Source organism: Asterias rubens, chromosome 8 (assembly GCF_902459465.1).
Source record: "Asterias rubens chromosome 8, eAstRub1.3, whole genome shotgun sequence".
NCBI classification, from domain to species: domain Eukaryota; kingdom Metazoa; phylum Echinodermata; class Asteroidea; order Forcipulatida; family Asteriidae; genus Asterias; species Asterias rubens.
In genome coordinates, this window is record NC_047069.1 from 684793 (window position 1) to 698066 (window position 13274).

Consider the following 13274-nt stretch of genomic DNA (forward strand, 5'->3'; position numbering starts at 1 on the left):
GTGTGGCGGAGTGTCACTCGGCCAAAAAAGAATGAACATGTGGCTTACCTTTTTATTTTAACTGAATTCCTCTTCGTCTAATACGTATTCTTCCTCTCTTTTATGTAGGGCAGTCAAGTTATCCAGTCCCTCGTCGTACTATCACAAAGTTTCTCTTGGTTTTAGAGCAATTTCACGGACGTTTTGGACGTCTTCAATGTAAGAGCCGTACGTCCTTCCACTACGAAACACTGTGGAGGTATGCTGAAAATCACAACAAGCATCTTGTTTACGCACCTTGCGTGCACAGTTACTCGGACTATACCATTATTTGTAGGGGAGCTACACTAATAAAACAAATGTAAAGTATTGTTTTGAGTAGTTTAGGTAAAATTAAGCATATCTGAGTATCTTTATTTCTTTATCCAAGTCTTTAAATATACCTACGTGGTTTAAAATGCCTTATGACAAAGAAAAAGAACTATAAAAGTATATATTAAATTACTTTGCAACTAATTACCCCTATTTAATATAATCGACTAGGCCGTAACAAAGTGACGGGCGATTGGGGGGGGGAGGGGCACGTGTCAACCTTGTACTCTCATCTACTCAATTGTGTATACTTTAATACACGGGGTTGATAAATAATGGGACGATAAATTCATTTGAATACGAGGTTGAAATCAAGTTTTTCGCGGTGTCTTTTAATAATGTGACCATGGATGTGACCCCCTCTGTTGAAATGAGGTGTTTTAGTTTACAAGATTAAATTATTGTTTCATTCTTCAAATAATGTACAGAAATAGCTTCGTCTTAGCTTTCTGATGTATGCCTATGTATTAGGGGACCTATTCCCTTCCTTTTGATTAAAGCGAAATAATGAATAATCAATTTTTAAATTTTCAGCATATATATTTTGTACACCTGTACCTAAATGCTTTTTATGCGAGTGCCCCCATTGGAAAACTAATTTTTTTAGTAGAGCGCTACATTTTGCTTTAATATTGTCCAAAAAAAGATTGTTAAAATGGTGCAGCCCGTTGTGCCCCCTCAAAAAATAACTATGTTCTTATTACTGAAATCAAATTTGTTGGAATTACTTAATTAGAAGTTTCTGTTAAGCTCTTGCGCGTCTCGAAAATATTCGAATTGCGAGACAACAATAGTATTGCAATATATTGTATATATTTTTTTTAAAGAGTTTATAGGTACTACAATTATTATCATCCAAACATTAATATGGCTTGTTACGTGCGCCTAATTCATTACAATGTCAAAAAGGAACTAAGGCACGACAGAGACATTTGACAAGGAAGAGTGAAACCTAAACCAGCGATTATATTCACGATGATAACTTATTTTACTCAAACAACAATATTTAAAGCAATAGAACCATTAATAACGTACATGGCAGATTTAATACAATTCAAATGAGAGACCCTAAGATTATAGCTACCGGAAGTTTGATGACTGGGTTTGATGTGCTGGTTACACGGTGCCTATTCTATCTTATAAATAGATTATCCAATTTGAGTGAAAACCAACCAATACTTTGTGAAGTCAAGAATTTTGTGCCTTTTCTTAAACAAACTGAATACTAGTCTGTAGTTTCAGGAAACATATTCCTTTGTGTCAGTTCCACTAGTTTTTAACATTCATACATTGCGACCAATAAATGGAAATTTCAAAAGTAAACACAAGTGTTTCATAAAAACATTTCTTTGCAGATAATTGTGTTTTTATTTAGATTTCGCTTAACTCACAAGAATTGAGTGATATTTTTGTATTTGTTGGGGGTTTGGAAGGGGGGGGGGCACAAGTTCAACTTGTACGGCACTAAACGGTTTAAACAAAGTTTGGTATTTCTGTCCTGGTTATCACTTCACGTGTAAACTGCATTTTTAACATCTATTTCCAAACAAATTTTCCTAAAACAGAAACACAAACAGAATGAACACAAACCATAAACATTGTTGATATCTAGTGTATTATTTGACTATCATGTTTTTATTTCATATTGTGACCATCTTATAACAATAACCGTCAATCAAGGCAATAACAAATTGTAATCAATTTAAAATACTTGATTATCAACATCCACAAAACCCCAAAGAAAGAAAAAGACACAAGTTTAAAGTACATTTGGAAATGTAAATGTTCCTTTAAAATATAATCTCAGAATATTTAAAGCCATTGGACCCTTTCGGTAAACAGTATTGTCCAAGGCCCACACTTCGTGTATCACAACTTCTATATCAAATAACAAATCTGTGAAAATTTAGGCTAAATCGGTCATTGGAGTCGGGAGAAAATAACGGGAAAACCCACCCGTGTATCCGCGCGTTTCGCCGTGTCATGACATGTGTTTAAAATAAATCCGTAATTCTCGCTATCGAGAATTGATATTGTTTTACTGTTTTTTTCAAAAAGTAAAGCATTTCATGGAATAATATTTCAAGAGAAGTCTTTCACCATTACCTTCTGTAAACCCTGTAAGTTATTTGTAAATCTGTGATTTTTTGTTTGTTTCTGTACCGAAAGGGTCCAATGGCTTTAACTTGATACAGGGAAACCAAATTGCGGAAATAATTACTTCAGCTACATTAAAGACACTGGACACTATAGGTACTTGTCAAAGACCAGTCTTCTCACTTGGTGTATCTCAACACATGCATAAAAAAAACAAACCTGTGAAAATTTGGGCTCAATTGGTCGTCGGAAGTTGTGAGCTTTCAGATGCTTGATTTCGAGACCTCAAATTTTAAATCTGAGGTCTCAAAATCATGAAAAATCAAATTCATGAAAAAGAAATTTTTTCTCATAACACTACGTCACTCCAGAGGAAGCTGTTCTATACCATCAACCTCTCCCCATTACTCGTTACCAAGTAAGGTTTTATGCTAATAATTATTTTGAGTAATTACCAATAGTGTTCACTGCCTTAAAATCAATTTAGGAAATGAGAAGAAATACTCTGTTTTAGATGTAGAAGGAAAACCCAAGTGGAAAACGCATCAGGCAGGTAAAGGACTGAAAAAACCCTAATCCACATGCAAAGCTCTGGGCTCAATTTCATACAGCTGTTTAGCAGAAAATTCTGCTTAAAAATTCCTTTGATAAGCAAGAAATTGATGAGGTACCACTACACAGCAATGGTAAATGTACCATATTTTGGCTTGTTACATATTCTTGGTAAGCAAGAGTTTTCTGTGCTTAGCAAGCTTTTGTGCTTTCATCCTTTATGAACTTGGGCCCTGGTCTGAAGTGGGGTTTGAACTGGGGTCGAAAAAACCTTTGAGCCAACCCGACCCCTGCTCAATTAGCTCAGGGCAGTCCACACAATTTTGTCAGGGAGTTGCTCCTCGTGAAAACGAAGACATCACAGGATTTTTGTGCTTAACAGTTTGACAAAGAGTTCTGTGTTGCCAAACAGATTGGTGTGTATGACAGTGACACAACATAAGCAATTTCACAATTGGAAGGGTTTCCCATATCACATTCCAGGTTAGAAAGAAAAGTCTCTTGATCAAAATGTTTGAAAATCTATCCACCACCCAAAATAAACAAAGAGGTCTGTTTGTAAACAGACTTGTGAAAGCATCAACTTCATTGACCCAACGTCATTTCCATTGTTTCGGCTCATACTGGATGACAATGTCATTTGCTGTTGTGTAGCAGTTAGCCTTTGCATTATTTATAACCAATCAACCATTTTAGTTAGGTAGATATTATTACACGTTGGTCCTCTTATTGATCATGTAAAACTGGTGTAATTTATAGTTTGTAACAAAATTCTCTTAAAAGCAATTTTCTCACTATTTTTTACCAGAAGAAATAATTTTTTTTTACTCGTTTCTGGAAAATCAATGCTCTATGTCTCTCATATCAAAATTTCATCAGGAATCTAGGAAAAATTAAAGATGCATTATCGTCGTGATTGAAGGACATTTGCTGTTCATGAAATCATGAACTCTCTATTGTTCACAATACCATGTACAGCCACAGTCCAGCTTTGATTATGATGACAGTGTCCCTTTAATATCACCAATAACTTACAAAATGGATAATACCATAAGTTTTGAAATATCTGGTTTTAAGTGTTATATGCTTCTTAAGCGCTTGTTCCTAACATTAATGGCACTGGACACTGGTAATTGTCAAAGACCAGTCTTCTCACGTGGTGTGTCTCAACATATGCATAAAATAACAAACCTGTGAAAATTTGAGCACGATTGGTGGTTGTCAAAGTTGTGAGATAACTATGAAAAAAAAACACCCTTGTTACCCGAAGTTGTGCGCTTTCAGATGCTTGATTTTGAGACCTCAAAATCTAAATCCGAGTTCGCGAAATCAAATTCATTGAAAATTACTTCTTTCTCGAAAACTACATTACTGCAGAGGGAACCGCTTCTCACAATGTTTTTATACTATCAACCTCTCCCCATTGCTCGTTACCAAGTAAGGTTTTATGCTAATAATTATTTTCAGTAATTACCAACAGTGTCCACTGCCTTTAAAGTCACTGGACACCTTCGGTAATTGTCAAAGACAAGTATTCGCACTTGGTGTATCTCAACAAGCATAAAATAACAAATATGTGAAAATTTGGGCTCAATTGGTCATCAAAGTTGCATGAGAATAATGAACGAAAAACACCCTTGTATCAGATGCCTAATAAAAGGTTTGTATTCTTTCAATGTTTGAGTGACAAATTACTTCTTTCTCAAAAACTAGCGTTACTTCACAATGTTTTATACTATCAACAGCTCTCCATTGCTCGTTACCAAGAAAGTTTTTATGCAAATTATAATTTTGAGTAATTACCAGTAGTGTCCAGGACCAGGCTCTGCCAGGGTCGAAACGTGAAGCAACTAAACAATTTGTTTTACAAATCTCAAAATAATGACAGTTAATTCCTATCCTAGGAATAAAAAACACATTAACAAACAGAGTGTTCTTTATTCCTAGGATGGTTGGGGCATTTCCTTAACTATCCTAGTAATAAAATTACATTGTAACTCTGTTTTTCCTCCTAGGATGGTTGAGGCATTTCCTTAACCATCATAGGAATAAAAAAGACACATTGATGTGTTTTTTTCTCCTAGGATGGTTGAGGCATTTCCTTAACTATCCTGGGAAGAAGACAGGTGAAGTCACGTTGTTTTTCCTCATAGGATAGTTGAGGCATGTTTTCCCTTTATATGATAGTTGAGGCATTTTCTTCAAGGTGTGATGTACTATCAGTGTTATGAAAAGGACCCATGGTATCAGTGCAAAAAAAAGTTAATGGCCTGACTTTCTTGAAGGCTAAATGACAACACAACAAACATGAACAGGTAACTAAGAATAATGTAAAGTATTGTGTTTGCTCTCCGTCCCTGTAAATTGGATATTTGATTTTCCGAAACTTGATGTCAAAGACCAGTCTTCTCACTTGGTGTATCTCAACATATGCATAAAATAACAAACCTGTGAAAATTGGTCATCGAAGTTACGAGATAATAATGAAAGGAAAAAAAACACCCTTGTCACACGAAGTTGTGTGCTTTCAGATGCTTGATTTCGAGACCTCAAATTCTAAATCTGAGGTTTCAAAATCAAATTCGTGGGAAATTACTTCTTTCTGGAAAACTACATAACTTCAGAAAGAGCAGTTTCTCACAATGTTTTATACTATCAACCTCTCCCCATTACTCGCAACCAAGTAAGGTTTTATGCTAATAATTATTTTGAGAAATTACTGATAGTGCCTTAAACTTGACAAATTGAGCCAAGAATTCAGACTCTTCGTAAACCTTGCAGGCTGAATCTCTCCATGTTACTTTGAAAATGCTGAATAAATGTACATGATTTACTCCACCATATAGACCAACGCAACTCCAGCATCCGCACTCTTGCCGTTTTCCGACACCGATACTCGTTTGGTGTCGAGAGAAATACTGAAAGTAGCGTTTGCAGCTATACTTGTCTTTCCGTCTGTGAATTGCTGGAACTTGGGAACTTTTCTTGGTCCCAGCTCTGGATCTGTGTACCGAAGGATCTTCACCCTGTTGACGTCTGGTGATTGCAAACAAAAATATAGAAAACAAATTATTGGTTCGCCCATTTTTTGTTTAAAATCTACCTTAAAGGAACACGTTGCCTTGGATCGGTCGAGTTGGTCTTTGAAAAGTGTTTGTAACCGTTTTTTATAAAATGCATATGGGTAGAAAGATGTTGTAAAAGTAGAATACAATGATCCACACAAACATGCCTCGAAATTGCACGGTTTTCCTTTTACCTCGTCGACTAACACGGTCGGCCATTTATGGGAGTCAAATATTTGACTCCCATAAATGGCCGACCATGTTAGTTCGCACAGTAAAAGGAAAACCACGCAATTTCGAGGCAAACCTATGTGGATCATTGTATTCTACTATGTATTCATCTTTCCAACCATATGCATTTTATAAAAAATGGTTACAAGCGCTTTTTATAGACCAACTCGTCCGCGATCCAAGGCAACGTGTTCCTTTAAATGCATGAATGACTAGTGCTACATTATATACTAAATTAGCTTTTATAAAGGGTTTGATAACAACTCTTAAAATTAATGGTAATAGTATAGAAGTATAAAACATTTTGAGATATCTTTTATTTATCATTGCAGTAACCGCTGCCAAGACATAGGATTCAAACTGCCTCTAGCTACCGGGTAATCTCGGTAGTGTAGTTGGTAAGACACTGCTCTAGAATTGCAAGGGTCGTGGGTTCGAATCCCACCCGAGTAACATGCCTGTGATATTTGTTCAAAGGACTCGGGGAAATACCGAGTACACAGTGCTATTAAACACCCATTGGTGTATGGGTAAAAACAAACCAAACGAAGCAAATTTAACAGCTATATATTTTGAGAGTCGTTTTTTCTTAAAATCATGTGGTTATGGAAAAGGATAACAAAAAATTCCCAAAAAATTTGAATCTGAGAAACACTACTGTCAGATATGTTTCTCAAATTAAGGATTATTCTTTATTGCGTTGAGATAACCCCTCCAGATTTTTTGCAATATACTTTAAAATTATGACTCCTTTTAAAATAAAATGTGCACAGGTTAGTTTTATTATATTCATCTATTCATATAAGATTCAAATGATCAAACGGTTCCAAATAGTATTTGTCCTTTTAAATTAAGATAGCGAGTCAGATAGGGGATATATTTAGGGGCATTGTTAAATTGTGCCTTTGATGATACAAAAAAGGAATCTGGCACACATTGTCAGAGTCTGTTATTAAAAAGAAATTTGGCAAAGAAAAAGGGCAAACATATTGTCCTTTGAAAAATATTGGTAAGAAAACAAACAATTTTAAAAATGAAAAATGGCCCCTTCTATTTGTTATTCTACCTACCTTTGATTCCTTTATCTTGTTTGACAATACGACTAGCGACTTTGACGACAGTATCTCCTTGCATTATAGGAACATCCAGGGAGAAATGGCCGCTGTGTGGTTGGGGGTTCACCAGCTTGATCGTCACACTCGGCTAAAAACAAACATTAATTGATTGTGTTGAATGGTCAGAGGGGAGAAAAATTGTTGATGAAGAAGTCTGGATTTGAATCGTAGGAGGTATGTTGTAATGATAACATTTCCACTTTTTGATAACCCCTGTCGTCGATTTCACCAAACTCTTCCTAACTTAGGGTTAACCTCAGGACTTAGGACGAGTTAAGTTCCATATCCATTGACGTTAGGACGCATTGAACCCATCCTAAATTAGGACGATAAACTCGTCCTAACTCAAGATTTTGTGAACTTGACTGCAGGAGTTATAGAAGGTCTGCCCTTAAAGGCACTGGACAACTTTGGTAATTGTCAAAGACCGGTGACCAAGTGGGTTTTTGTGCTAAACATTATTTTGAGTAATTACCAATAGTCTCCAGCACCTTTAAAGGGTCTGTACATCTATATGTTAGGTTATGACTTTGAAAAATAGTGGCAATTAATTTGCTTCAGAGTTTCGGCCATATATTTAAAGCGCCACCAAATTAATTAACGCGATTAATTTTGATTGAATACAACTATATTTACATAGCAATTAACACACAGAGGTAGGCCCTCTTTAAAAGCATACAGTTCAAAACAGTGTAATGGCACCACACAGGGAACTTTTAAAACAAAAACAATTCTTATGCAAATTGATATTAATGTAAAATAAACAAAACTATCTGATGAATCAAATTTTTGACCGCACAAAATGGCCGCCCTTGTTAGTTCGCAAAGAAAAAATGTGCAATTTCAAGGCATATTTTTGTGGATTATTATATTTTACTTTTAAAACTACTTTTATAACACTTTTCATAGACCAACTCGCCCGATCCAAGGCAATGTGTCCCTTTACAAAACAAGATCTTACCTCTGTCCTGAACAGAGAGAAAGGCTTCCCTGGACAGCATTCCTCTTGAATCTTCTCGGTTGCTTCTGCGCTAAACTTGACCTCTAGACCCTCAAGCTGTCAAAACAAACATGTCAAAGTTCAAATGTCAAATGTCAAGGCTTGCATTTTGGCTTCAATTCAATTAAAGTAAAGATTTATTTCATACTACTCTTCTCAAGACATAAATACAAAATATTACAAGGATAATCAAAATGATAACATAGAGGATGGGAGGAAAATAGTTAATATATGTTAACCAAAATAAAGAGAGTATGAGGCTGTCAGAAACATTGTGAGAAACATCTCCCTCAGAAGTAACGTAGTTTTTGAGAAAGATGTAATTTCGCACTCAAATAATAAAAGACATCCGACAATCTGTTATTTTGCATCTGAAAGCACACAAATTAATGTGCAACAAGGGCGTTTTCTTTTCTCACAATTTTCTTGCAACCTTGAAGACCAATTGAGCGCATATTTTCACAGGTTTTTTATTATTTTTGCATATGCTGAGATAAACCAAGTGAGAATACTTGTCTTTGACAATTACCAAAGGATTCCAGTGCCTTTAAAACCCTTGTTTCCGTTGTCAATGAGGCAACCATGGTCATGTAATCAAACAAGGTTCCTTTCATCCAAAAGTAGAATGTTATCAAATTAAATTCCAATTAAAAAACAATGTGGCGTCTTTCATGGAAGTTATGAAATTGAAATCAATAATTTTTACAAGATCAAAGTGAACCGGCTGATTAAAGGGTAAATTTTTAACACAAGACCCAAGTAGTTTAGTCTTCTTAAAATTTCTTTGTCTGTATCTGTCCATTGGTTTGTGGAATGAACTACTTTTCATTAACAAAAAAATTATTCAGCCTTTGAGAAAGACTCAGCTAGTGTCAAAACATCAGGCCATTGACCATTTTTCTGCAATTTGTTTTTCCTAGAGTATGAAATATTAACTTTTATTATTATTATTATTATTTATTCGACCAATACAAGGTACAACAAACAAATTACAATAGCACAAGACAGAACATTAACGGGGGAAAAAAAAACAATTATAAAAAAGCAAGAAGTAAGGAAAATAAATAAAGAATTAAATAAAGGAATAAGTAATGTTAAATTAAATTAACTTAAATAAATTATTTGAAAAAGAAAACAAAAGCAAAAAATAAACACAATAAGAGGGCGGCTGAGGGCGGAGCATGCAGGAGGAAAACAGAACCAAATGGGAATGACAACCAGAAGGGATAAAAAACAAAGACAAATCATGCGGGTCAGGGGTAACAAAAGTAAACCAAATTACTGTTGCTCGGAAGCATGCTGCCCCACACATGACCAACAAACACAATGAACTCAGAAACAACAAAAGGGAAGGGAAACCAAACAGGGGATTGTTCACGACCTGCATGCAAACAAATTGAACATCTATTACGCTGTGTGGTTTAAACAATGATCCTTAAGGAGGCAGAGAAACTTTGTCATCAAGGTTAACACTAAGCTAACTATCAGTGCCTCATTAACTATGCATCCTTGTGTTGCCAGCGCTTGCAGCCTTTTTCTATCACAATACATGAGTTGCCAGGATATTTGATTGTTTATGAAAGTGTTTCCGTGGCAACCCTTTCATAGCGGCTCAACAACATCAATATCAATGCATTTGAAGGAGGCTACATCAAAAAAGAGTTAAACTGTATCAATTGTTACATTTTACTCTCAGGAAGGGATCGTTAATTACTCGTTCATGATTGAAGGCCTTTGTGTTCAAGTGGGCGACAGTGAACTTGAAAGCACAAATTGATGACAATAACGACACACCATCAACCTTTTTTGTGTGCATATATATCCCTGAGCGGAAATTGCCAAGTTCCGAGTATTGAATGTAATTTTGAATGCAGAGCCTAAATTAATAAAGAGCAATTGTTTTTTAAGTATTTGTGCTCACTAATTCATTCATACATTTTTTTTCATTTCTTTTTACCACACACAAAGAAAAGTGATATAATTTACATGATATTATAATGATTATTATCTTCAAGTACGGGCTAATCAACCAATCAGAATTGCAGAATGGAGTGGTGATAATAACCTTTATATAACACCCAAGCAGATCCTTGTCATTTGATTGGAGGATAGCAAATAAAAGTACAATTGCACGCTGAATGACTCACCATGCTTTTTCATTCCATCCGAAATAATACTTTTCGGATGGAACGAAAAAGATGAGTAAAAACATCACTGTGCATGTCTTTGGTAACGCAGCAGTGTTACCGCAAGGCATATTAGTAAAATTACTAGCATTCGGCTTCTGCGTGTCTCAAAATAGCTGTACAGAACGCACATTGTGACTGTTGAATCCAACAGGCCGACCCAGTGGCTAAATGGTTAACATAATGGTACTTACCTCAAGAGTGCTAGTCAGATACGCAAGGTTCGTCTCCAACACGACTTTCTCATCAAATTCCATTGTCAAATCCATCGCCCTAGCTCCTGATTTTGCCACGTTTTCCTGCAAAACAATGGTCAAATCTTTTCGGTTAGTCTCTCACAGTGTAAGAACAGTTTTAGCAGTATTTCCAGAGAGTTTTTTTAGGGCAGCAGTATTTCCAAAGAAAATTGTTACAGCAGCAGTATATCCTGAGAATATTTTGAGGGCAGCAGTATTTCCCAAGTCTTGAGGGCAGCAGTATTTCTTAAGGAATTTTTGAAGGCAGCATAATTTCCTAAGAAAATTTGAGGTTGACAGAATTTCCTTACAAAAGTTTGAGGCAGCAGAATTTCCTAAGAATATTTGGAGGGCACCAATACTTCCTAAGAAATTTTTTGGAGCAGCCATATTTCCTAAGAAATATTTGAGGGCAGCTATAATTCCTAAGAAAATTGGTAGACTTATATGAGGGCAACAAATATTCCTGCCTTACACTTAAAAGGTAGCAAGATTTCCTAAGAAACATTACAATTTTTTAGTGCAGCAATATTTCAGATATCCAAGTGATATCAAGGAGATCTCAGATAGCAATTTTTCTTTAGAAACACTTGAGGGCAGCAATATTTCCCAAGAAACCTTGTAATTCATTACCTGGGGGATAAAGGAATAGGTTTAATTACTTAGCTTAGTATACATGTACGTTGCAGGACTAAATTTACTGTACTGAGCGCTTTGATATGCCCCTAGTGTTGTGATTAAAGGCAGTGGACACTATTGGTAATTACTCAAAATAATTATTAGCATAAAACCTTACTTGGTAACGAGTAATGGGGAGAGGTTGCTAGTATAAAACATTGTGAGAAACAACTCCCTCTGAAGTGACGTAGTTTTCGAGAAAGAAGTAATTTTCCACGAAGTTGATTTCAAGACCTCAGATTGAGAATTTGAGGTTTCGAAATCAACCATCTAAAAGCACACAACTTCGACGGACAAGGATGTTTTTTTCTTTATTATTATCTCACAACTTTGATGACCAATTGAGCTCAAATTTTCACAGGTTTGTTATTTTATGCATATGTTGAGAGGACTGGTCTTTGACAATTACCAATAGTGTCCAGTGTCTTAAAAATGGCGGTCAACAACACATAGACCTAGTCTTTAAACGCTGTAATAATAGGCACTTAGTATTATTGTTTCTTTGAATACTCTGGATGAATTCAACCCTGGATGGAACCCCAGCCTGACCCCTTCTGTCATCCCTCAAAAGGAAATATTGCTTCCCTCCTCTTACCTTGACGTGTTGTACAAAGGGCATGACCTTCTTCATGAACTTCTTAAGGAGCTCGTTGGATTTGAGCTGGGCAAGAATCTCCTTATTCTCTGGAAAGCTGCTGGAGTTACTCTGAAAGTGGACACACAACAAGAAAACCCAATTCATAAATACCCCAAACAGTTTCTCTACTTCTATTGGTGGAGAGCGCGTCATGTGGGGGTGTTTAAACGGTTGATAATGACCAGTGTTTATAACCGGCTGGCTTCCGATTATCATGCGGAACGAAATTCATACATGTAGCCAACAGCGAGTAATATATTTCTAAGCGCGTGCACGTAATCTATTTCTAAGCGTGTGCGTGTACACACAACCCACGCGCAATAGACTCTTCACAAAGTTTTTGAAAAAATATTTCAAACCTCAAATTTTCAACTGTCAAAGTGTCTGTAATTGTATTTTGTTAACGTTTTTTAACAAAAGGGCATTTATGAATGGGAATAAAAGAGTAGTGACTCATTCTTAAACGTCCATTTAAAACCTTGCATGGTCGTTGCCGTGCGCTAAAGGCTCTCGCCTTCAGCTCGGGCATTTATCACAAGGCAATTCGACCCTGCTGGCTTTAAACGGCCATGTACATGTAAGAACTCGTCGCTACCCTTTTATTCTCTTATTTATAATAACAACAATAAAGACTTGTAATGCGCACCCTGCTGGGTGCTCAAGGTGCAGTAAAACCAAAAACAAAATGAAAAGAAAAACAGACACAACATAATGAGTTCTTGAAAACCTGTTACATAAGATAAAGTATTGAGAAGAGATTTTAATTTTGTGGTACAGGGACAAGATCTAAGATTAAGTGGTAACGAGTTCCAGCTGCGTGGCGCAGCTGAAGAAAAAGACCTGTCTCCCCATGAGTGTCGAGACTTGGGTTCATTGAGTAGAAGCAAGGAACTTGATCAAAGATTCCATAACTTTCTGGCAGAGAAGTAATAAAAAGAAGACCCCCTCGATCCACTAACAAGTTGTGACCAGGATTGTAGGTTAAACGGAAGCATTTGAAGAACAGAGTGTGCATATGTAAAACACATTAAGGTTGGGACTAACTAGGTCCTGAAAGTTTGAATATGGTGAGACTTGCAGAGCTTCAATATTTGGGAGAGATTGATGTGTTGGACAAAATCCAAGA

At 36.1% G+C, this 13274-nt stretch overlaps 2 protein-coding genes across 2 annotated transcripts in view; both read right to left on the minus strand.

Annotated features, from left to right (window-relative positions):
* LOC117293829 (serine/threonine-protein phosphatase with EF-hands 2-like) overlaps positions 1 to 213 on the minus strand; it is a 94590-nt gene extending 94377 nt beyond the window's left edge. The window contains exon 1 of the mRNA XM_033776285.1: positions 49 to 213. The gene's annotated coding sequence lies outside the window, so the exon portion shown is untranslated. The remainder of the gene's footprint in view (positions 1 to 48) is intronic.
* Positions 214 to 5660: 5447 nt separating this feature from the next.
* The window catches only part of LOC117293780 (leucine--tRNA ligase, cytoplasmic-like), a 31473-nt gene continuing 23859 nt past the window's right edge, over positions 5661 to 13274 (minus strand). The window contains exons 19-23 of the mRNA XM_033776219.1: positions 12107 to 12217; positions 10792 to 10896; positions 8373 to 8468; positions 7367 to 7499; positions 5661 to 6036 (exon numbers count right to left, since the gene is read on the minus strand). Coding sequence (XP_033632110.1) covers positions 5831 to 6036; positions 7367 to 7499; positions 8373 to 8468; positions 10792 to 10896; positions 12107 to 12217 — 651 coding nt within the window. The 3' untranslated portion in view covers positions 5661 to 5830. The remainder of the gene's footprint in view (positions 6037 to 7366; positions 7500 to 8372; positions 8469 to 10791; positions 10897 to 12106; positions 12218 to 13274) is intronic.